Below are 26452 nucleotides of genomic sequence, written 5' to 3'. Positions count from 1 at the left end.
TAAAGACAATGTGAAGAGGACCACTGAACTGAAAGTATAATGCACTCAGCCTGAAGAGGACCAGAGTACACATAGGGCCCAGAAGGAAGGCAGGATGCTTTGAAGGAAGCTGAGCCCTTCTTAGTAGCATGAGGTAACCTGAGAACTGCCACAGATGAAGCATCCTACTAACATCATCACAGCAATGTGGCATTTGTGGGATTCTTTTTTTCTAATCTATAATGGCAAATGATAGTAAAGGATTAGATAAAATTGGAAAATGGTAGGAATAAGCATTTCCTTTTTTAATGAAACCACACAGTAGTATGTACTCTATTAAGACCTTAAAATAGCTATAAGGCAAGGCCAATGCTTTATGAAGACATTGTATCACTCTCCAGCAGGACTGTTCCACACTTCCCTCTGCATATCGCACTTTCAAGCAACCTTACACCTCACATTTCCTTGACAAAACAGACTCCCAGCCAATAACTTTATTCTCTAATTTCTACAATCCTATCTATACCCATATTTTGGTTTTTTTCATGCCATTTCATCAGAATGACGTTTCCTCTGCTATCAAAAGCTACTCTCAGACTGAGGCAATAGAACCCTTCCCTTTGGTTTCTCAAAGAGGCTAGGTTCACTCTGTGCTACACTCATCTTTTCTTGTCCACTGGGTCATTCTTGGTACACAAAAATGGATTCAAATTATTTCCTAACTACTAAAACAGCCGTCATGTTCTATCATTCCCATCTTCAGCTGCCAATCCATTTGTCTGCTTCACTTTACAGTAAAACTTCTCAGCTTTGACGACAGCTTCCTCTCCATTCTTTTCTGGCTAATTCAGGATTCTCAATTCCCTTCTATTCCTCTTCTCTTTATTATCTTCATTATTATTCTGCCTATGTTAGTGTCCCTGACATGCAGGAGAAGCATATTTTTATACATAAATCAGGAAGTGCAGATACAGTCACACTTCATTCACCTCAGTCCAATCTTGACTACTCTAAATATACTACTTTTGTCAAGGTCACCAATAACATGATGTTACAATATCCAGTAAACATTTTCCTCTTGCATTTTACTAGTTTCCAGTATCATTTAATTTATCCATCATTATTGAAACAATTAACTTCTTTTGGTTTTCGTCACATCAAAGCTCCTGGTTTCCTTATACCATGCTGGTCATGCTGTTCTCATCTCCTTTGTTTATTTTATACTTTCCAATTTTATAAATTTCTAAATCCAGACACCATCTGCAATCCCATTCTCTTCTCTAGTTGTTCCCTAGATCATTTTATTCATTCTAACTTTAGAAATCAGCTTTTAAGTTTCTATCATCTATCCTGACCTTAGAAACAGAAGTCACCTACATATCATTTTATGTATGTCACAAGAATCTCGACTCAATGAACAGAAACGGGAAATGTTCCAACCACCTCACTATCATGTTCTTTCTTATCCTGGTAACAAACCAGCATCCATGAGTTGCTCGAGCCGGAAATTTGGAATCTGTTAACTTATCCTTCCTCCTTTTTTCTCATAAATTTAGTTCAGTAGCAAATCTCATCAAATCTCCCCAAACCTATTCACTCCACTTCACTGCCCACGCAGGCATCTCATCCAGACAAAACAAGTCTTGATCCTTTCCTACTTCTATTCTAACCTCTGAACTACCTTCCAAATAATTGTTTTAAGGACAATTAAGTCTGCTTACATTTAAAGGGCAACCATTGTTTGATGGGAACAGGGGATGCCCATCTACAAGTTGCTGTATGATCAAGACCAACCCAATCTTTTAAATATCCAATCCTTACTCTCTAGTTCCCACTCACATCAAACTAGTTTTCTATGGATTTCTGAACTATGTCTCATGGCCTCCACACCTGTACTGCACCCTGGAGTATTTTGCCCCTTTATTCTTCATACTGTTAGATTACTCTAAATTAAGTCTCCAATATTACCTTATATATCCTTCCTTACGCCTACTCTTCAGTACACTGTTCCCATCTCTACTGACCCAGTGGGGTCTAAAACAGTGTGTGAACTCTAAATGGCATCAGAATAATCAACAATTATTTTACTTGTTTATTACATATTTTCCTCACTATAGTGTAACCCCATCAAGGAAAAGGGAAAAGTATGTCTTGTCATTATATCTTCAGCACTACAAAGTAAGGCATCTGATGAAAGTGCTGAATGAAAAAAAGTAAATCATCAATGTAAATATTTTATTTCTTTAAATCAATGTCTATTCTTTGAATGCCAAAAGCCTAAAATAAATAAACATCTAACATCACATTTTCTTACCTTGTCTAAGAAGGAAATCATGAAGTGGATTTGGAGTTGGGGAATTAGTCCAGGTCACTGGGCCACTTTCACATGCTCTAATGAGACCATATAACACACATATGCAGTCACAGATAAGCTAAGAGAACACTACACCACAGATCAACTTTTACCTTGAATCAGATATAGGTTTGGATGCCTTTCTGCCTTTAATTTTAAATTCATGGGATGTTCCTTCAGGTTCTTTCTCTGCTTTGAAAGCCACGTTTGGTGGCACAGGAGGAACACGAATTCGCAACCCAAACAAATGCTTCTTCTTCTTTATTTCTTTCCCAGACATAAACCTAAATATTTAAAAAAATTTACTAAAATTTTAAAAACTGCACATATACGTGGAAGACCTAACTTACAACTTTCAGATACAGGCCTTTATGAATAAAAAGCTACCCATACCACAAAAGTATTTTCCCCTTGATTTCCTTGATTCTTATCTACCCCAGAGCAGGCTACAGATTCTGATCTACAGGCTACAGGCTATCATAGGTGGAAGGGAGAGGGCAAGAATAGAGAAAAGTTTCATGGTCACCTTCTTCCAAATATGGCTCCTGGATTAGGTGTGATAACAGACACCTATAGTCCCAGTACAAGGGAAACCAAGCTGGGAGGACTATCTGAATTCAGGTTTTTGTGGTTACTCCTGTTATGAAACAGGGTCTCATTATGAAGGTGAACTGGCTTTGAATGCATGATTCTCCTGACTCAACCTGCTCAGTGCTTGACTTCATAATCCTGCTTCTGGCTCTGAACCCAGGACCTTGGGCCAGCCTGATCATACATCAATACCCTGCATCTAAATTAATAATTAAATAACTAACTGCATAAAGCAAGTATTTAGTCCCAATAAATTTTATTTCAGAGTATATTTGTAGCACACAAAATCTGACCAGAAATAACTTTTTAAAAGAGGCCATCTCTAAAGACCCAGAAAATAAAATGAGTATATAGAAGGCCAGACATCAAGTTGAAAGCAATTTAGACCCTGTAAGTGTTAGTATAAGCTTAGGCCTCTAAAAAACACACTCTCCCCTGGCCTACCTTTAGTCTTTAAGATTTTTGTAACCAAACATTTCCATGTACCTTAACTCTACCAGAGCCTTCCTGGCCAAAAAACCTCTATCAGTCAGCTGTTTGAAATGTTCTTCACTTTTATGCACCTTTAAGAATGTGCAGCTCTCATTTCTACCAGTAACAGATGTATTTCTGATACTTTAAGGTGGAATTAAGGATTGATTCAAACAATATTTTATCAGTACAATTAACTACTCAATTACCTTATACTTTTTCAAGCTAATTTAAACATCTAGTTATAAATAATTAAAACATATTTAATAAGAAAATAACTGTCAAGTTCAAAACAGCAACTTGGCAAAAACAAAACTTTTATAATACACTGAAAACTGTCTGGGAGTTGCATACATACATTTATAAAAATTTCTTTGGCATTTGGAAAATATTTTCAAGAAATGCAGACATGCTGAATTTAAAGGAGGAAGGAGGGTGGTCTGTACAAGAACATAAGACCTTATCAGTGGATCATCACTCATCAACACTACTACTCCTCAGGAACTGACAAATAGCAATAACCGATCTTAAAGAGACCCTCCATTTCTTTGTGTATTCCCACCAGCTAACAAGATTTCACTTTATATTCACTATTTTGCATTACAAAGTTATTACTGAAAAATGACTCTTCAGGAGAACAGACTAAATCCAGCCCCTCTGAATACTGACATGCTTCCCACCAACCCTTCTCAGAAGTATTACTCTTTCCTTCCCAGCCTCCTAGAATCCCTGCTTTACTTTGACCAAAAGAGACTAGGATATTAAACATTTAGAATGGTACGTGCTTTTTCCATACAACAATCCCAAAATTCTTAATGCCCTTTTTCTTTACACTCACTATCTCCCTCATAGGGATATGTAAAATAAATCCACTTACATGGTCTTGTAATCATTTAATGCCTCCAAAACATGCTCATATCTTTCAGATTTGGGTGTGTCTGCCAGCTGCGAAGTATTAAGAAATAATATAACATACTATAATTTCATTCATTAGTAATATACAAGTGCTAGACAGAGCTAAAGGATGCAAAGAAAAGTATACCGACTTGTGTTCAGAAGACCTAACATCTATTCTGTGTCCTCACTGATACTATGTGACCTACCTAATTCCATTTAACCTCAAGACTTACTTTTTAAGTTACAAGAGAAAAGTTTAAACTTTATACTAATTTTGACAGTTTGTTACATGAAATATAACATTTTTGTGAAGCAATTACACATTATAAACACTACAAAACTAATATATTAGTAGTTATATTCAATTTCTTATAACTCTATGATCTAGGGAAATATACCTCTAATGTTATACATAATCTCTAAATAATCTCTACAGTAACAACAAAATCATGTGAAACTGGGTTATTTTCACAACTGTACACTTTAGTCGGTCCCAAATATCTCAGCACTTTTTCAACTTCACAAATCACTTTTTAAAAATCTATATCTGATGTTCTATTTTGTTTTAGTAGCACCTCCCCATCATTGTACCTCTCTTCAAAATCTAAAGGTTGGCCCCACTTATAGTGTGCGCACGTGCGTGCATACGTGTCAGAGAAATACAGAGAAAACCAATTTAAATTAAATCCACAAGCATTTAAAATACCATAGTTGGCTTGTAAGTTTACAGTAACATGTTCTTTACCAGTTGAAGTTCCCAAGCCCAAAGACACATCAAGTAATAGAGAAACTCAATCTGCCAAAAAGAATATGGGAGCTAGAAAGACACTCACAAGTGATTATTCCAACTCTGTGTTATACATGAGTTAACATAAAAGTTGTTAGGAACATAAGTAACACCATTTCGTGTGACTCCAAATACTGTAATGCCTTTAAGATAGGAGCCTGCCACTAGGCACCTCAGACTGGAGATAGTCATCCTACCCTAATCTCTGTTTATTAATGAACCAGCCACAAGACAACTCAAAAGGGAGTCAGTCCAAGACATGCCTTGATATACTGACAAACTAACTTGAAGGTGGCACTGACAGAGTAGTGAACCAACCCCACACTGTGCACACTGAAAGCAAAGGCAGAGCCAGGTGGAGCTCTGTGAGTTTGAGGCCAGCCTGGTCTACAGAGAAAAATATAGGACAGGCTCCAAAACTACACAGAGAAACCTTGTCACAAAAAAACAAAAAAAGAAAGAGAGAGAGAGAGGGAGGAAGGAAGGAAGGAAGGAAGGAAGGAAGGAAGGAAGGAAGGAAGGAAGGAAGGAAGGAAGGAAGGAAGGAAGGAAGGAAGAAGAAACACAAAACAAAACATGACAACACTTGAAAGCAGAGGCAGGCAATCTCTGAGTTCAAGGCCAGCCTGGTCTACAGAGCAAGCACCAGGACAGCCAGAACTGTTACAGAGAGAAACAGGGGCGGGGGCCCACATGACACACATTAGATAAAACACTTTTAAATAGTGCCCACGAGGACTGCACTGCAGTGCTCCTGAGATGTGGCTCACTGAACTTCCTGCACTGTTGCTGACCTCACACATGCCCACCAGTCAGCACTAGATGCTGGGTAATTCTCTCATGGACCATCTGGACCTCCACCAGTAACATCCTCCTGGCCAGCCACAGCCTGAAAGACTTCACAGGGACATGGTTCAAGCCTGCAAAGTCTCCTCACCAGAGGAAATTCCCCAGCGGATCTCTGCACAGCATTTTCTGCCTGCCTGAATGTTTCCCACTAGGTGAGATGTCTGTTTAACTTTTATATTAGTATGGTATTATAAGGAATGCTTGGGTGAATAAATGAATCATATTCAAAAGATAAATCTTGTGTGGACATCCTAACTACCAAGCATCTCACAGTTCATAGGCCATAGGAAGATGAACGACTCAAATTCTCCTGGCTAGAAAAAGCACTAGAACCTGACCTTCAAGTGGTTATTCTTTCAATGCTTTTGGTGTCAATGCTGGCTGTCATAGGTAAATTACATGTTCCTTCACTGTCAGACTGTCCTCTCCATCTGAGATACCCACAACAGTTTGGGAAGGTTTTGAGGATTGAACATAGGGCCTCACATTATCAAAAACACATGTTCACAGGGTTTGGTGGTGCACACCTTTAATCTCAGCCAATCAGGAGGTAAGGGCTGGTAGATGTCTGTAAGTTCGAGGCCAGTCTGGTCTACAGAGAGAGACCTTGTCTCAAAATAACAAAACAAAACAAAAACACAGCACAAGCTCAACCCTCTGACGTACACTCTCAGGCACAGAATTTCTATTTAAGGAAGAATGAAGTAAACAGACTTTGAAGTCTTCAAGAAAATAAGTAAGCCCTAGATCTAATTCAACTTTTAATCAGGACCACAAGAGACCCAGTATCCACTCACTATTACTAGTGGTAGAAGCTAAATCATTTACTGAACCTCATATGTCATAAGCATTATAGTTAGGCAAAAGCTCCCTACAACTCTTCTGCCCTGTTTTACAAGACAGCTCTGCAAATATCTCAAAGCAGTTTTCATATATGTTTAAGATCAGGTTCAAATTTCGGTGGCGCACGCCTTTAATCCCAGCACTCGGGAGGCAGAGCCAGGCGGATCGCTGTGAGTTCGAGGCCAGTCTGGGCTACCAAGTGAGCTCCAGGAAAGGCGCAAAGCTACACAGAGAAACCCTGTCTCGAAAAACCAAAAAAAAAAAAAAAAAAAAAAAAAAAAAAAATTTCTAATAGTCTCATCATGTGATTATTTCATATAAACCATCTGGTTAATTCCATCTACCTCCTTCCTGTTTCCCCCCTTCTCACCCAAATCTGAAATCATACCAGATGACCTTTTATCTAATAAAAAATCCTCATTTTATATATATATTATTGTGCTTAAATTTAAAGGCAAAAAGCAAGGTATAGTGGCACATGCTTTTAATCCCAGCACTCAAGAGGCAGAGGCAGGTGGATCTCTGTGAGTTGGAGGCCAGTGTGGTCTACATAGTGAGGTCCAGGGCAGCCAGAGATACATAGTGAGATCCTATCTCAAAAAAAAATAAAATAAAATAAAAATAAAAGCAGATCTTTATAAATGCTCCCCATACCTACCCCTCCTTAGCAGTACAGTACTAAAGATTAAAGTGAGAACTTCATACACATAGGCAAGTACTTTATTACTGAACTGCATCCTGTGTCCTATTTCTTTTTTTGAGAGGGAGGTTCAAATATCCCAGGCTGATGTTGAACTTGCTAGGTAGCTGAGCATGACCCTCAACTTGCCATCTTTCTGTGTGCATCTCCTAAGGACTGGATTACAGGCATGTGTCTGGTTTTATCTGGTGCTGGACAAACCAGGGCCTCATGTATACTAGACAAGAAATCTACAGCTAAGCTCTATCTGTAGCCCCTAGAATTATTTTTTTAATTTGGAGTGTGGGAAAAGATAGGGGTTTTCTTTATAGACCAATTGGTCCGAAACTTGCACCAATAGGCGTGTACAACCATATTCAGCTCACCTTGAGGTAGTCTCACAAAATTGCCTAGGCTGGCTTTGAACTTGTGATCCTACTGCAACAGCCTTTTGAGTAGCGGGGAATATAGGACAACAACACTAGGCCAAGCTTTATATTTTATTTTTTTTTATATTTTTTTTTATATTTTTTTATATTTTTTATATTTTTTTATTTTATTTTATTTATTATTTATTTTATTTTATTTTATTATTTTATTTTATTTTATTTTATTGGAGATAAAGATTCATTATGTACCCCTGGCCGGCCTAGAACTCTCTATGTAGGCCAGGCTGAAATGCAACTCCCAGTATTCTGCCTGCCTCTGCCTCCCAAATGCTGTGATCAAAGTTGTGTGCCAATTTTTTTTTTCAGCTCAAACTTCCAGATATTTTATCTTGATCCCGACATCCTTTCCAAAGACTAAGACAGAACTTTGGCCCTCTTTTACAAGCTCCATCAGGATTTCCATAAATAATTCTCTTATTGTTTTTCAAGTCACTTACAAATCCACTTAACTTTTACTTTAATTAATTCGAATTTCAGTATCTTATCTGAAATCAATTATAATTTGTCTATACCATGTCTATAGCATTTGATAAAGCAATGTTGTATATCTGAAAGAACAGTATTTAGAATATTTATTCCCTTAAGGTTTTTTTTTTTTTTTTTTACTGCTTTATAAAACTTCAAAATTAACTTATAGGAAATATCAACTTCTGGTGGGCAGTGGTGGCGCACACCTTTAATCCCAGCACTCCTGAGGCAGAAACAAGCAGATCTCTGAGTTCAAGGCCAACCTGGTCTACAGAGCAAGTTGCAGGAAAGCCAGGGCCATACAGAGAAATCATGTCTCAAAAAACCACCAGAACAAGCCAGGCAGTGGTGGTGCACACCTCTAATCCCATCACTCGAGAGGCAGAAGCAGGCAGATCTCTGTGGACTCATGGCCAGTCTGATCTACAGCGCAAGTTCCAGGACAGCCAGAACTGTTATATAGAGAGGAAAAAGAAGAAATATCAACTTCCTATTTTGCTGAGAATTACCAAGAAAACTGACTTCCTATTTCTGAAACCTATTTCTTTTAACTTTTTGAAAATTTCAGTTAATTCTTTCAGTTCCCCATGGTTTCTCTCAAATTTGATCTGTAAGTTGCTATAGAACACTCTGTTTTGTACAGGGCCATATCTTTTAACTCATGTAAGAGAGAAAAAGGCCCTCGATCTGTGTTTTATGAACTAAAAGTACAACTATGGTGGTATGAATTGGACTACTTATGTCATCAGCGGCTTTTTTTTCCCCTCTCTTTTTCTTTTTCAATTTTAGTTTTTTGGACACAGGGTCTAGATGTCCTGGAACTTGCTCTGTAGACCAAACTGGCCTGGAACTCAGAAATCTGTTGGGCTGGTTTCTGTGATACCCTATTACCATATTTATATAAGCCCAAGATGGCCTAGTGAAATTATGATATTCCTGTATCAGCAACCTGAGCACTTAGATTATAGGTTTGTGATCACATGCCCAGATAACACTTCTGGCATTTATTTATTTGTTTCTTTGATTGTTTATTTATTTTCCATGCAGGGCTTCGCTGGTGTTTGTTTATTTACTATTAATTATTTTCCATGCAAGGTTTCTCTGTGTAGCCTTGACTGTGCTAGAACTCACTCTGTACACCAGACTGGCCTTGAACTCACAGAGATCTGCCTGCCTCTGCCTCCGAGGTGCCAAGATTAAAGGCATGTACCACCACTGCCCAGCAGGCTTGTGTTATTTCTATACAAATGTAAATGCTACTATTTAAAATATAACACTTCCTTCAATAAAACATACTCTTTGACAACAACTTATGTTAGCAATTAAGGTCCTAAATATTGCTGTTAGTGAGACTTTTTTTTTTTTTTTTTTTTTTGGTTTTTTGAGACAGGGTTTTCTCTACGTAGTTTTGGTGCCTGTCGTAGATCTCACTCTGTAGACCAGGCTGGCCTCGAACTCACAGAAATCCACCTGGCTCTGCCTCCTGAGTGCTGGGATTAAAGGCATGAGCCACCACTGCCCGGAGAGACTTTTTTTACTTAAAAATATATATCTATTACACTCCAATATCACCAGCCATCTTTCTCCCACAGTATCTTGAGTTCCCTCCACCTTTCTCTCTACTCAAAAGTAAGGCCACGCTACCTATAGCCTGCTGTCATTCTTGGTAGTTTAAGGTTTTAAGACTACAATTAACAGAAAGACTACAATTCACAGAAATTAAGCTATTCAAAATTCAAAGATTTAAAAATCATAGTAGGAATCAAAAAACAACTGATATCAGGCAGAGTTCAGAATCTATTAGTATCTTATGTTAAACCCCGAAGTAATCTAATATAAACACTTCAACTAAAAAACATTAAAAGTAACTTTTCCTATTATGTCAAATTTAATTGTCCCAAAGAAAATATTTCAAAACATAAAACTAATTTAAACTATACTACCTACATATGATAGTCACAAAGATGGGGAAAAAAAAACAAACATAAAACTATCAATTATTAAGCAGGTATGATGACCTGAAAGTTAGCGCTTGGGAGGCTAAGAGATCACTGTCTAAGTTTCAGGCCAAGCTGGTCTGCACAGAAAGTTCCGGACAAGCTAGGGTTATACAATGCGGCTATATCCAAAAGGAATAAAAATTTCAAAAGCTTCTGACATAGTTACAAAAAGTTTTAAAGTAGGCACAGTTGCTGGGGATGTCTTTCTGTGTGCTGTGAATGTGTGCTGCTCTCATTGGGACCACCACTGCACAGCCCGTGTTTTTCTTTTTGAGACACGATCTCCCTTCTTAGCAGACTGGCCGTCAATCGGTCGTCAGTTTGTAGCAGTCCTCTAGCTTCGGTCTCCCTTAGCTAGGACTACAGGTATGTTACACCACATCCAGCTCTATATTACTTTTCCAAAAGCTGTTTGTAGTACCAGCACAGGTAGCTAACCCTGTGCAAAGGAGACATCAGAAGAAGTCACTCTGTAACTGAATATTCTACTACTGACTGGATCCCAGCATTGCTAGACATTAGAGATATGTAATAGAGAAAGAACATTGGATATATCATTTAAGATTTTCTACAGGAAACTGAAAAAGGAAGAGAAATTATACATAAGACACCTAATACAAAGAATTTTCCTAACAGTTCTATCTTTAACTACAATGATTCTTACTTTGGAATATGGAAGAATTAAATAATTTATTTCCACCATGTGTAAGTTTCCCAAGACAAGGAACATAACACAGTAAAAGAGCTAGTTGTGATATTCCAAAGTTATTTTAGAAAACGTAAAAAAAAAAATGTTAACTTTAGTTGTCTGACTTGTTCATGTATCTTCACTGTCTTTAAAAAAAAATAAAAAAAGACATCAAGCAGCTTTAAGATCACATACCTCTCCAGGGTGCAATCTATCCCAGTTTTCATTAATGTATGTCATAAGCTCAAGTTCAGAGTCAAAGTATTTCTTCTTGTGAATAACACTTAGGTTGTAAAGGCATAGGTGTGCTATATCTACCCTGAAATCCAAAAATAATCAAAATATACGAAAACAGTGTTTTTGATTATTGTTAAGAAATCAGTTTTTAATAAAACCAGTATATAAAAGTAGTGTAATAAAACCAAAGTGACATACTTAGGTGAATAGGCAGTCAATAACCTAAATCATAGTCACAAAACAATAAACTGTTACACATGAAGAAACTGGAAAGCATTAGCTTATCTGAAATAATTATAAACTAAAACATACCCAAATTACTTCTTAATTGAATTTAAAAAAGATCTGGCACCAGGCTGTGGTGGTCCATGCTTTTAATCCCAGCACTCAAGAGGCAGAGGCAGAGGCAGAGGCAGGCAGATCTTTGAGTTCAAGGATAGTGTGGTCTACAGAGGAAGTTTCAGGACAGCCAGGACTACCCAGAGAAACCCAGTCTCGAAAAAGGAAAAAAAAAAATCTGGCTATAAGGGAAAATGACCGATAATTAAGATCACTGTGTTTCACTACAAAGCAGACTGTTCATTACTGGGCCTGGTGCCATCTGCATGACTTAAGGCATCATCTGTTCTTAAGTACGTAAAGCTCCATAAACATTTATAAAATCTGCCAGGCGGTTGGTGGCACACACCTTTAATCCCAGCACTTGGGAGGCAGAGGCAGGTAGATCTCTGTGAGTTCGAGGCCAAGCCTGGTCTACAGAGCAAGATCCAGTAAAGGCACAAAGCTACACAGAGAAACTCTGTCTCGAAAACAAAAAGAAAAAGAAATAAGAGCCAGGTACAGAGAACAAAATTTTATACACTTTTCATGATATGGCACTTCGTAAAAAAATAGAAAAGTTCATGCTTACCACTGTAATGGTAGACGTTTGAGGTATTCTGGTCCAGAACTGCAGACAGAGCAAATAAATGTATAAAACCTAAAGAAAGAAAAAGAAAAAAGAAAAAAAAAATCAAAGTTGTCTTTTGTTTTTCACAGTCCATGGAGGTTTTTCATCAATATGTTTAACACTGCTACAGAAAGAATCCCAGGATTTTTCCTCCTGTGTTTTCTTTTTTTTTTTTAAGATTTATTTATTTATTATGTATACAGCATGTATAACTGCAGGCCAGAAGAGGGCACCAGATCTCATTATAGATGGTTGTGAGCTACCATGTGGGTGCTGGGAATTGAACTCAGGACCTCTGGAAGAGCAGTCAATGCTCTTAACCTCTGAGCCATCTCTCTCCAGCCCCCTCCTGTGTGTTTCTTCTTCATGGCCCATGATGCCAGCTGAGGTTGTCAGTACAGTGAAGCCAAACTGACAGGATGGGAGCAGATTGTTCTGCCCTTTTTCTAGGTTTTTGAGTTGCACATCAAATCTAGGGCTTGTTCCCCCACACTTGTTCAACCTGCCTGTGAGGTTCACGACAATTTTCCCAGCTCTGTGATCGTCAATGATTTCAAACTCAGCAATGTAACCATGCTTCATCATCACAGTTAGGAACCTAACAATGACTTTGGAGCAGGGCCTCATGAGGACCTGGCATTTGCATTGTTCTCAGCATTGTTGATGCTCTTGAGGGCATCAGCCAGGACATTCATGCACACCATGGTGACAGCGCGGAAAGATGGCGGAAAAAGCTCAAAGTTTTGAGTATTCAAAGGTAAATATAAACTAGTTAACAATTACAGCCAATATTCAGCAAATGATATAAGGCTTCATAATGAAAAGACTGATACACAAATCAAAATGTAATTTCAGTTGTGACAGTAACAACAATAATGATTAAAACTCCTGTCTGGGGGCAAGGGACAATTTCATTAACCATTAGAGAATTCTGAAGTTGACAGATTCACCAGTATTCACACTAATAGCTTGTATGTGCCAAAATCTATGATGGCTATTTCTATAAGCATTATTTCACTCAATGTTCAAAATTACCTGTAAAATAAATTCAAAAGCACACCAAGGTCAAAAAGACAGTAATTTTTACATACACTAAGATTTAAAACAAAAATTGATACGAGAGATCAGTAAGTCAGCTTTACTGATCAGTCTTAATTTTTTCCTCCTAGAGCTCACTTGTCCTACCCTAACATCCTCACATAAAAGAACATGCTATCTGCTTTCACGATATGTCCTTTGAGATTCCTGAAGGAAGGATGAGAATAGTTTAGAGAACTGTAGAGTAATAAAGACAAATGTACACACTGAGACAATGCTTAAAAGCTTTCCTGAATAATATTCAAAAGCATAGAAAGTATATATATATGAAGCATGTTTACTGTTCAGTATTTTCCCTGAGTTGATCCCTTTACACATCACTGTCAAAATTATTTTTGGAAATCTGAAACTTCGAACTAACCAAAACTACAAAGCAGCCATGACAAACCAATCACTGAAATTCAAACGTTCTTACCTATCTCCAAACAGCATTGGCTTTTGAAGGCATTGCACACAAGCCTCATGAAACCACTGCTTACATCTGCAACACTGCAACATCTTTAAATACCAGCTGCCAAAACAAAAGCGCAAATTAATACCTTTTGTTTGTTTGTTTGTTTGTTTTTTGAGACAGGGTTTCTCCGTGTAACAGCTTTGGAGTCTATCCTGGATCTCACTCTGTAGACCAGGCTTGCCTTGTACTCACAGAGATCCACCTGGCTCTGCCTCCTGAGTGCTGGGATTAAAGGTGTGCGCCACCACCGCCCAACCAAATTAATACTTTTTAAAACAATATCCCGCTATATAATTCAAGACTGGCCTCCAACTCACAACCCTCCTGACCTCTCCAGAGCTGAGATTACAGGCGTGCACTACCACTGTCAGGCTAAATTACTACTTATTGATGAGGTAAGGGTTCCTTTTAAAAAAAAATACTGCATTATATAATAACCAAAAGAGTTCTGATAAAAGTATTACATTTCGGCTGGAGAGATGGCTCAGAGGTTAAGAGCACCTACCTGCTCTTTCAGAGTTCCTAAGTTCAATTCCCAGCAGCCATGTGGTGGCTCACAACCATCTGGCGATGAGATCTACTGCCCTCTTCTGGCTTTCAGTCATACACGTAGATGGAATATTGCATACATAATACTTTTTTTAAAGTAGTTAATAATTTCTGATATACTTAGTATTAACTTTTTCCCAAAAAAAGGTTTGTAATTTCAATTATTTCATCCTTCCTCTTCTATATGGGAATGTATATGCTCTTTAAGCATAAATAATATTTCAAGTCAATAATGCCTTTGATCTCTCTCAAATCACAAGATTCAGGGGTTTTTGCTTTTTGTAGTGAGGTCTAATTCAGGTCGTTACACACTATACCAATGAGCTGCACACCCAGATAGCACTTTTTATTTTGATTGTTGTTTTTCTTTGTTTTTTGTTTTTTGGAGACATATCCCAGGCTAGCCTCAAAATTGAAGATGACCTCAAAACTGGGTCCATCACACCTCTCTAGTACTAGGATGAATTACCACTTCACCCAATTCATGAGGTGCTAGGAATCAAATCCAGGACTTCAAGCCTGCTAGACCAGGTACTCTTACAGTTGAGCTATATCCTCGGCCCTCTTTTCTTTTCTTTCTTTGAGTATCATTTTGAGGTTGACCTTGAACTCCTGATCACAACCACATCCAGTTGTTTAAAAGACTTTTTTAAAATTGGGTTCTTACTGCTGCACAGGTGAGTTTCAAACTTCTAGGCCAGGGGTTCTCAACCTGTGGGTTCCAACTCCTTAGGGATTGTTAAAGGATGCTTTCACAGAGGTCACCAAAGACCACCAAAAAACACAGACATTTACATTATGATTCATAGGAGTACCAAAATTAGTTATGAAGTGGCAACAAATTAATTTTATGGTTGGGGGTCACCATAACATAAGAAACTATATTAAAGGGTCACAGCATTAGGAAGGTTGAGAGCCACTGTCCTATGTTGAAGCAGCCAGCCTTCTTCAGCCTCCTGAGTACAACCACAGACGTGCCACCAGGCCTGGCTCTTAGGTGGCTTTTTTTTTAATTTATGTGTATGTGTGGTTGCCTGCTTCTCTGTATATGCATCATGTGCATGCAATGCTTTGCAGAGGCCAGAGAAGGTACCAGATTCCCCCACCCCGGAACTAGAGTTATAAGTAGTTGTGAGCTGCCGGTGGGTGCTAGGAATGAACCCAGGTCCTCTGCAAGAGCAGTAAATTCTCTTAATCACCAAGCCATCTCTGCAGTCCCTGTTTGTTTGTTTGTTTGTTTGTTTGTTTGTTTGTTTGTTTGTTTGTTTGTTTGTTTTTTGAGACAGTATTTCTCTGGGTAGCCTTGGCTGTTCTAGAACTCACTCTGTAGCCCAGGCTGGCCTTGAACTCACAGAGATCTGCCTGCCTCTGCCTCCCAAGTGCTGGGATTAAAGGTGTGCCACATCACCCCTCCAGTCCCTATATTTTTTATTGATGTACCTGTATGTGGCTATATGCATGTTGAGTACAGTTGCCCACAAAGCCCAGAAAAGGGTGTTGGATCCTCTGGAAGTAGAGTTAAAGGTGGCTGGTTGTGAGTCACCCAGTGTGGTTGCTGAGAACTCAACTCAGATCCTCTATGGGATCCAATGTCCTCTCTGACCTCTGAAAGCACTGCACTCATATGCATATGATCCATATACAAACAAATCCACATATACAAATTTTAAAATCTTTTAAAATAAACATAAGAATCCCAAGTATGGCTCTCTAGTATCTGGATAGAATATTTCTTTAGTAAAAGCCTCATCTGGACTCGATCATTTAACTAAATCTCTCTTAATTACTCATTCAAATAATATTACGCATATTTAAATTTTTTAATTTTAAGCATACCAATTTTTAAATGTGTAATCACATCAAATATAACATTAATGAACCGAGTAAACTTCACACTCCAAAGTGGCAAACTGGGCCTCTACATCACACATTTTCCTCTATAATTTATTTTAATGTCTGTCATGTCTGATGTAAGCAAAAAAGAAGAGGGAGGAGGGAAGAGGAAAGAGAGGATGGGAAGGAAGAGGAGGAAAGAAGAAAAACAGGATGGTATTTCCTCAGAATTTTTATTTTAACTGATTCTTTCATACATTTGCAATTCACTATCATTCTTACACCTCAGTCAGTCATAATAAGTCATACCAAGCATGGTAGTAAGCACCTGCAATCCTAGTGCTCTTGAAAAGCCTGCCGAATTTGAGGTCAATTTGGAAGTATATACAATAGACCACATTTCAAACAAGAAAAAGAGGTCTTCATAGAGTTTTTTAAAAAAGAAAAAAGATAACGTGCATTATCAAAAATCACTTCAAAGGACATTTAGATAAATGTATTTACTTACTCGCCAGGGCCTCCACAATAGCAGTAACACTGCTGGACATTGGTTTTATGACCTGCATCCCACTCAAGGTCTGCCACACTATAGGGTAAGGTCTGCTTCATGACTTGCAATGCTTTGGCATTTGGTCCTTTCTTAAGCGCACCACCCCTCTATATATTAGAGGGAAAACATGTGAAAAAGTGAAGGTCAAATTTTTTTTACCAAATTTTCTAATTAATAACTCTATAATTTAAAAATGCCTGACACTTCTGAAATAATTTCCATTCTAAAATTCTGATATCATATTGTCTGATCTGTTATTAGTAATATATTTATTTTGTTGTCTTCTTTCAATTTATTGTCCCAATCCTCACACCACTATCAGAAAGTACAAATAACTGCAAGCCATTTAAGAATCATTATTAAAACAATACTTCTTTCTAACCAGCACTAGCTGCTAATTTCATTCAGAACAAACTTCTAATGTACACAGTCATTCCAATGATAATGCCTTACAAATTCCATTTAGGGCTTTAGCCCAAAACACTTTAAAAGATACCTTTGTTGTTGTTGCAAAAACACACTGTCGACAGAGCCATTTTTCATCTGAATCAATCACACTCGAATCAATATGAGGTGTGTGACACAACTGATGATACCCTTAATATCAAAAAAAGCATAAAGCAAATTCTATTTTATTAACAAATACTGCAGAACATAAAATTTTCTAGAAGGTATTTTAGTTTTAGTTTTGTTGTTCCCTACATTATAAATGATAAATAGATCTTGTGATAAAGTTTCAAATTAGCAAGACAAGTATTTACAGTCATTAATCTTCAATAGGCTCATTCGGTATTTTTAAAACTAAGAAGAATGAATGTTTACCTTGACCACACTTATCACATATAACCATTTCATTGGGAGCTTCTGAATACTCTTCTTGACATATTGTACAGACCATTTCCCCACTCCCAGTGGCTCCTGAAATATGAAAAGCAACATTAAACAGTCATGAAGAATTTCACAGAACTTTTATGACTCAGTGTAGCCATATGGCCTTCCCACCATGACAATAAACTTCAGAACTGTTTATTGTATTCTTTTATAAGAGTTGTGGTCATGGTGTCTCTTCACAGCAATAAAACCCAAACTAAGACACTGGAAAAGATTTATTAACACTAGAACTACTCTGTAGAATACACATCTACTCAGGTTCGTGTATTCACTCATCTTATACATTAGTATCACGAGACCACAGGAAATAGGCAAGGAAATTATGTGCTCCCTTTCTGGTCTTAAGAACAGTTCGTTTTACTAATTATGAAAGAGGCTGGATACCAAGAATTTTGTGGCTGAAGTCTAGAAATATAGTGTTTAATAATATACCTGAAGAGAATTCTACTGCAACAAAAATTGGAAGTGCCAATTACCTAAGTAAGACATTACTGTTTCCTTCACTTTTTTTTTTTTGGAGACATGTTTTGTCTGTGTAGCCCTGACTATCCTGCAAATTGATCTATAGACCAAACTGGCCTCAAACTCAAAGATCTGTTTGCCTGTACCTTCACAGTGCTGGGAATCAAGTACCACTACCACCCTAAAAAAAAAAAAAACAGCCTACCTGGTCTACAGAGTGAGTTCCAGGACAGCCAGGACTGCTTCACAGAGAAACCCTATCTTGAAAAACAAAACAAAACAACAAACAAAACAAAACAAAACAAAACAAAAACCTCAGGTGGGTGGTAGTGGCACACACCTTTGATCCCAGCACTCAGAGAGGCTGAGACAGGTGGAGTTCTGTGAGTTCCAGGCCAGTCTGGTCTACAACCAGACTATAGTTCTAGAATAGCCAAGGCTACAAAGAGAAACCCTGTCTCAAAACAAAACAAAACAAACCTTCTCTGGGCAGTGGTGGTGCATGCCTTGAGTCTCAGCACTTGAGAGGCAGAGGCAGGTCAATCTCAGAGTTCATGGCCAGCCTGGTCTACAGACTGAATTCCAGGACAATCAGGGCCACACAGAAAAAACTGTCTGGAGGAATGAACTGGACACTTCAAGGCCAGGTGTATGGCACACACTTTTAATCTCAGCACTCAAAAGACCAGGGGCAGGTTGTTCTCTGTGAGTTCAAGGCCAGCCTGGTCTACAGAGCTAGTTCCAGGATAGCCAAGGCTACACAGAGAAACCCTGTCTCAAAAAAACAGAAAGAAAGAAAAGGGAAACAAAAAACAAAAAAAACCTTAACTTTGTTTGGTGACTTTCTTGAGACAAGGTCCTACTATATGTCCCAAACTGGCCTGGAACTCACTATGTAGCTCAGGGTTTGCCTTGAACGCTTGTCACATTAGTTCAGCCTCGGTCTCCCAATACATGGTAATATATTTCTTCTATCAGAGCATTTTCACACAGCCAGTTTTCAAAATCATAACTCCTAATAGCTGCATAACATTCCATCTAGTGAAAGAAAACAAATTTGCTTTACTATATCTTTATCTATAACATATAGGTAACGTAGAAGGTGCCAATTATTATTTTGCTTGTAGCATTGACTATTTATTTAGGTCTTCTGTCCCTTCCAAATTTTGTTTCCTGATATACTTAGTGGGACCTGTTCCATAATTCCTAGGCTTATAGCCATAGTTAGAGAGTAGTCAATCTGAGCTTAGCCTCATCGTGCTAAATGTGCTGTTTCACAAGACAGGGCTGTATAGCTCCAGCCAGGAGTAGGTGCCTAAGATGACTCCCACTGTATCCATGTGGACAGGTGAAGAAGAAGGCAATTCTGCAGAAAAGGAGTTATTAATCCAATAAACTGTATGTATTCACCTCAAGAAACAAACCTAAGAAACTTGGGAATTAGCTTTACTTGTGAAATCCAAGTATACCTTTTTAATATCAAATTTACAAGATTACTGGCCTAGCTTAATTGCACATGGTCTTCCTTACTACAGATTAAGCCATCTACAAAGTCTTAGCTTTTTCGTCTTAGTTATACCAAAATGCTGGGCAGAAGAGATAGTTCAGTGGTTAAGAACACTTGCTCTTCAACCACAAGTATGAGTTCAGATCCCAACAATCATAGGCATTCCTACAAATATTTGTAAACCCAGCTCAGGTGGGGGTGGTGTAGCAGGAATGTTAAAAGTTCTTACTAATAAAATCAAACCTGAAGCTAGTTATTGGGGTGAATGCTAGAAGATAAAAGGAACAGAACAAGCCACAGCTTCCTCGCCTCGCCAATTCCTCAGCTGATTCTGTTTCCTTCAGACTGGAAGCCTGAGTCCTCATCCAAATGGATCTCAGCTGAACTGCTGCTCAAAAGCCTAATAGCTTAACCAGCCACATGCTTCTAGTTTCTAATCCTCACGCCTTATATATCTTTCTGCTTTCTGCCATCACTCCCTGGGATTAAAGGCTCACTTCTTGGGATTAAAGGTGTGTGTCACCATGCCTGGCTGTTTCCAATATGGCCTTGAACTCACATAGATCCAGATGGATTTCTGCCTCTGGAATGCTAGGATTAAAGGCATGTGCTACCACTGTCTATCCTCTATGTTTAAATATTGTGGCTGTTCTGCCTCTGACCCCAGATAAGTTTATTTAGGGTGCACAGTATTTTGGGGAACACAATACAACCACAGGGTGGTATGTGCAGAGACAGAATAATCACTGGGGTTTGCTGGCTTTTAGCATCAATGAGACACTAGACTCAGGTTCAGGGAGAGACCCTGCCTCAAATGAATAGGTAGAAAGTGATAAGAGTACAATATCCAACACATTCTTCTGACCTCCATACATAACTCCCTACATACACATATGAATAAATAATAAATCTTAAAAATACCTATCAAATATTTGCTTCAAATAAAGCTATAAACGTGGGCATGGTGGCAAATAGCTTTAATCCCAGCAGAGCCAACTCAACTTTTTGGAGTTTGAAACCTACCTGTTCAACAGAGCAAGTTTCATGCCAGCCAAAGGTACACAGAGACTCTGTCTCAAAAAAAAAAAAAAAAAAAAAAAGGTGCTAGGCAGTGGTGGAGCACACCCTTAATCCCACTTGGAAGGCAGGGACAGGTGAATCTCTGGGTTCCATACCAGCCTAGTCCAGAGCTACACAGAGAAACCCTGTCTCAAAAAACCAAAATAAAATAAAATAGCTACAATAGGGCTAGAGAGATGGCTCAGTGGCTAAAACCAGGTGTTGCTCTTATAGGAGACCAGAGACCAGTTCTCAGCACCTATGGGCTCATAACCCCTGTAGTTCCATCTCTACCTATCTGATACATCAGGCCTCTTCAGTCACCTACACTCATACACATGTTGTACACTTTATTTTATTTTATTTTTAAAGATTTATTTTATTTTTATTATGTATACAGTGTTCTGCCAGCATGTATGCATGAATGCCAGAAGAGGGCATCAGATCTTATTATAGATGGTTGTGAGCCACCATGTGGTTGCTGGGAATTTCAGGACCTCTGGAAGAGCAGCCAATGCTCTTAACCTCTGAGCCATTTCTCCAGCCCCACACTTTATTTTTTTTATTTTCTATTTCTAAATTCAATTTTTTTTTTTTTTTTTTTTTTTTGGTTTTTCGAGACAGGGTTTCTCTGTGTAGCTTTGGTGCCTTTTCCTGGAACTCGTTCTGTAGCCCAGGCTGGCCTCGAACTCACAGAGATCCGCCTGGCTCTGCCTCCCGAGTGCTGGGATTAAAGGCGTGCGCCACCACCGCCCAGCTCTAAATTCAATTTTTTAATTAAAAAAACATAAGAATAAAGCTATAGTAAACATTTCTACCTAGCTTCTTTTTAAAAAAATTTTTTATTTATTATTTTATTGGTGTTTTCTTGTATGTATATCTGCATAAAGTGCTGGATCTTGGAGTTACAGATGGTTTTGAGTTGCCATGAAGATGCTGGGAATTGAACGTGGATCCTCTGGAAGAGTAGTCAGTGCTCTTAACCCCTGAGCCATCTTTCTAGCCACTCTAGCTTCTTTTTCAATATTTTTCAATTATATTTTATTAATAAACTTCTAGAGAGAAGTTTACTGAATATAGTTTATTTTTATTCATTCAATGCAACTGCTGAAAAAATAGCCAAAACATAAATTTGCATTGTCTACAGCAATGCAAGAATATATTATTTCACAGAAAAAAATTAATACTAGGTATTAAAACCCTTCTAAGCCGGGCAGTACTGGCGCACACCTTTAATCCCAGCACTCGGGAGGCAGAGGCAGACAAATCTCTGTGAGTTCAAGACCAGTCTGTTCTACAGAGAAGAGTTTCAGGACAGGTTCCAAAGCTACACAAAGAAACCCTGTCTCGAACCATCCGTCCTCCCCACCCCCCAAAAAAAGATTCAATTCAACTATAGAGAGCTTTGTTTATAAAACAAGGAAAAGGGGATAATTCTGTATACTGAATACATTTTTAAACCTCTCCTCATACACGCTACTGAGTCATAGAAAGACAGTATATTCAATTGATTTAGCACCAGACAATGCCATGTTGAAGAAAGCTCATTCAGTCTACATTGTGTTCAAGAGAAACAGTAGCACCTGCCTGTTTGGATGTCCTTCCAGAGAACCCAGGATTTGGAACTGTCTTCAAATATGATGAAGCAGCTCTGTTTCAATATGTTTATCTGCAACAGAGAGAGAATTCACTAATCTCTTAAAACTATAAGCACAAGATTAAATTTTAAATTATTACAAAGTTTATTATAAAGATGGAGATCTATTAAGGTAACTTGCCTTTTTGATAGTTCCAAGATAAAACAAGCCATCTGACCATCTAGCTAGGACATCCTGACCCTCTTCAAATTTACACGCTGGCTTTTTGGCTTTATGTCCATCCTGTAAAGACAGCTTGTTCAAGGATGCTGGCGTCTTTTGGTTTCGACGTAAAGGAGACCGCTTGTGGACCAGTGAGTTACCTGCTCCTGTAGAGTCTCTATTCAGGAAATAAAAAGACCAAATGTAAGACTTACAAGAGTTTTACACCAATGATATATTTCATATGTTAACCAAAACTTTTGGTACAAAACCTTAATTTGTGAGAAAAACAACAAATAAATGACAAATGCTTTTGAAATAGATTTAAAACAAAACAGAAACATATACCGGGCGGTGGTGGCGCACGCCTTTAATCCCAGCACTCGGGAGGCAGAGCCAGGTGGATCTCTGTGAGTTCGAGGCCAGCCTGGGCTACCAAGTGAGTTCCAGGAAAGGCGCAAAGCTACACAGAGAAACGCTGTCTCGAAAAAACCAAAAAAAAAAAAAAAAACAGAAACAATTCATAATATTTTCTCATTGCCTACCCTAAGTGAAAGATTCAGCAGTCATTTCACCAAAACATATTAGCACAACAGCTGAAAATAGCTGGGTATGGTGGCAAAAGCCTGTAATGTCAGCATCTGGGAGGCTGAGCACAGGGAAAAGTCCAGGCCAGCATAGGCTACTGAGGCGTTCCAGCCCCACTTGAGCTACACAGTTGGAACCCTGCCTTTAAATAAAATTTTAAAGATGTAAGCTTTAACCTCTTAGCTAGACCACATGTAAGTAAGATATATGAGTTCTGGAATAGATGACCATGTTCACATTCACGGGGAAGGCAGTAGTACAGAGACTCACTACAGAAATTATCTTGGAAGAGGGGAGAATATCTAAATATGCACACTTAAAAGTTGGGGTTGTTTTTTTTTTTTTTCTTTTTTTCTTTTTTAATCAGGCAGTGGTGGCACACACCTTTAATACCAGCACTTAGGAGGCAAAGACAGGCAGATCTCTGTGAGTTCAAAGCCAGCCTGGTCTACAGAGCAACCTTGTCTCAAAACCAAAAGAGTTCTTTTTAAAAATTGACAACTTGCCGGGCAGTGGTGGCGCACGCCTTTAATCCCAGCACTCGGGAGGCAGAGCCAGGCGGATCTCTGTGAGTTCGAGGCCAGCCTGGGCTACCAAGTGAGTTCCAGGAAAGGCGCAAAGCTACACAGAGAAACCCTGTCTCGAAAAACCAAAAAAAAAAAAAAAAAAAAAAAAATTGACAACTGAGGTGGGTTAGAGATATGGCTCAGAGGTTAAGAGCACTGGCAGGTCTTCCAGAGGTCCTGAGTTCAATTCCAACAACCACATGGTGGCTCACAACCATCTAAGAGATCTGGTACCCTCTTCGGGCCTATAGGCAAATGTGCAGGCAGAACACTGTATACATAATAAATCAATCTTTAAAAAAAATTGACAACTGAACCATTGACAAGCTCAGCAGATAAAGGCACAGGCCACCAAGCCTGACCACCTGAATTTGATCCCTAGGACTCACGTGGAAGGAAATTAATAGACTCCTGCAAGATGTCCTGACTTACACATGCATGTAATGGCACACACATACACAAAATGAATGTAATTAAAATAGAAAACTTTAGATTTTTCAAAAAATTTTTATATATTTTTTATTTGTCTGAATTTATGTCTGTGCACCATGTGAGTGGCTGGTCACAGAGGAGACCAGGAGAGGATGTTGGAGCTCCTAGGACTGGAGTTTCAGGATGGTTGTGAGCCACTTTGTAGGTGACAGGACTCAAACAGTCCTCTGGAAGAGTGTCAGTGCTCTTTAACTGCTGAGTCATGTCTCCAGCCCCAACACCAATTTTCTTTCTTCTTTTCTTTCTTTCTTTTTTTTTTTTTTTTTTTTTTTTTTTGGTTTTTCAAGACAGGGTTTCTCCGTGTAGCTTTGCGCCTTTCCTGGAACTCACTTGGTAGTCCAGGCTGGCCTTGAACTCACAGAGATCCGCCTGGCTCTGCCTCCCGAGTGCTGGGATTAAAGGCGTGCGCCACCACCGCCCAGCCCCAACATCAATTTCCTTAAAGGACAAAGCAGTGTACATACAAGGACATGTAAAACTATACAGACAGTAAGAGAGCATAAAAGTTCAGAAAAAAAAAAAGGAAAGAAAGTAAGTAAAAGTGAGAAAAAAATCTCAGTAGCTAAGAACAAAGGAAAACTGTTTTCAATGACTAAAAATAACACAAATTCTGGGAATCATGCCCATGCTACAGCATGGGATCTTGAAGACATTACACTAAGTAAAACAATTCAGATAAAACAGACAAGTACTGTTTAATTCTGGTTATATGAGATACATAAAACAGTCAAATTCATAGACAAGAAAGAAGTAGAATGGAGGTAGCTGGAGGTAGAAGGAAGGATTAAATGTTTATAGTTACAGAGTTTTGGTATGAAAGAAATACATTTTAAAGTTGTCCAAAAAGAATTAACTGATACTTTCCCTCTAAATTGCTGAAAAATGTTAAATCTATGTATTCAACAAACTCAAAACCTACAAGTGTGGTAACTGCAAACAGTCACTAAAAAATGGAATGATAATCTTCAAACCAACAAAAGAGAGCTGGAGATGCAGCTCAGTCAGTAGAGTGCTGGCCTAGCATGTCCCGAACATGGTAAAACAAAACCAAACAAAAGAAAACCAGGTGCAGGTGTAGTGGTACACCTAAAATCCCAGTACTGGGCAAGCAGGAAGAGCAGAAGTTCAAGGTCATCCTCAACTACACAGGAAGCTTGAGAAGTGCAAGATTATCCTGGGCTATGTCTAACCTATATAAATAAGCAAACATCCCTTATCTAACTAACCAAACTTGAACAGCATAATTAAGTATGAAAAATAAGTCAGCAGAATGCCCCCTAATTCTGGAATGGAAACTACACAATCAAAGTGGCAAACATCCCAGATACCTTCATATGCTTTGCTACAGTTTCAACATACCCTCCCCCTTGTGGTGGCGATGCCCCCGTCTTACTCTCCACTCTGTTACTTCTCTTATGCAGCACACATTCTTTGATTAAACATCAAACTTGGTAACTTTTCATTTCCTAGTGTTTCTTCCCTGCTCCTGAAATTGCTGATGTGCTGTGTTTGGTAACAAGAACCCAATCTAGGAATAGGTTACACTTACCCTTTGACCTTACTTTTTCCTTCCTGTCCACAGCAAAATCTCTAAAAAGCTATTAAGAAGACCAACACTTAAGAAGCAAAGGCAGGCAGATGTTTCTGAGTTCAAGGCCCAGTCTACATAGCGTGTTCCAGGTCAGCTAGTGAGACCCTGTCTCAGAAAGTGCGGCTGGGGACAGAATGACAAAAGATGGCTCATCTGGGAAGTGCTCCCCACCCCCAAACCCACATGGTAAAAGAAAAGAACTGACTCCCATAATCTGACAAGTTGTCCTCGGACCTCCACATGCACGATGTTATGCACCTCCATACTCAATAAGTACTGAAAATGAGCGCACAGCAAGATGGCTCAGCAGGAATGGATGCCTACTGCCAAGCGATGACCTGTGCTCAATCCTCAGGATCCATAGGGTAGAAGGAAAAAACTCTACCAATTTCCTCTGACCTCCACATGCACATGGTATATATACACATGCCCACATATATACATACATACATTACATACATACACACAATTAACAAATAAAAATAAAGATTAAAAAAAAAAAAGAGCCGGGCGGTGGTGGCACACGCCTTTAATCCCATGCACTCGGGAGGCAGAGCCAGGTGGATCTCTGTGAGTTCGAGGCCAGCCTGGGCTACCAAGTGAGTCCCAGGAAAGGCACAAAGCTACACAGAGAAACCCTGTCTCAAAAAACCAAAAAAAGAAGCCGGGCGGTGGTGGCGCACGCCTTTAATCCCAGCACTCGGGAGGCAGAGCCAGGCGGATCTCTGTGAGTTCGAGGCCAGCCTGGGCTACCAAGTGAGCTCCAAGAAAGG

The 26452-nt window shown here is 38.8% G+C and overlaps 1 protein-coding gene across 5 annotated transcripts in view; it reads right to left on the bottom strand.

The window, feature by feature from the left end:
• Mtf2 (metal response element binding transcription factor 2) overlaps window positions 1–26452 on the bottom strand; it is a 47395-nt gene that overhangs the window by 7958 nt on the left and 12985 nt on the right. For 3 of the 5 annotated variants that reach the window (XM_016004336.3, XM_076547086.1, XM_076547087.1), the window contains exons 2-12: window positions 22604–22620; window positions 22422–22523; window positions 22231–22312; window positions 17547–17642; window positions 17221–17321; window positions 16683–16831; window positions 13754–13849; window positions 12202–12270; window positions 11250–11373; window positions 4272–4339; window positions 2446–2616 (exon numbers count right to left, since the gene is read on the bottom strand). In XM_016004336.3, the coding sequence (XP_015859822.2) occupies window positions 2446–2616; window positions 4272–4339; window positions 11250–11373; window positions 12202–12270; window positions 13754–13849; window positions 16683–16831; window positions 17221–17321; window positions 17547–17622 (854 nt within the window). In that variant the 5' untranslated portion in view covers window positions 17623–17642; window positions 22231–22312; window positions 22422–22523; window positions 22604–22620. Of the gene's footprint in view, window positions 1–2445; window positions 2617–4271; window positions 4340–11249; window positions 11374–12201; window positions 12271–13753; window positions 13850–16682; window positions 16832–17220; window positions 17322–17546; window positions 17643–22230; window positions 22313–22421; window positions 22621–26452 lie in introns of all 5 variants that reach the window. The other 2 variants (XM_006985818.4, XM_042257808.2) reach the window with 1 other exon arrangement.

This window comes from Peromyscus maniculatus, chromosome 10 (genome assembly GCF_049852395.1).
Source record: "Peromyscus maniculatus bairdii isolate BWxNUB_F1_BW_parent chromosome 10, HU_Pman_BW_mat_3.1, whole genome shotgun sequence".
Lineage (NCBI taxonomy): Eukaryota > Metazoa > Chordata > Mammalia > Rodentia > Cricetidae > Peromyscus > Peromyscus maniculatus.
The sequence above is the reverse complement of the archived record's forward strand: the minus strand, read 5'-3'. Positions and strand labels throughout refer to the sequence as shown.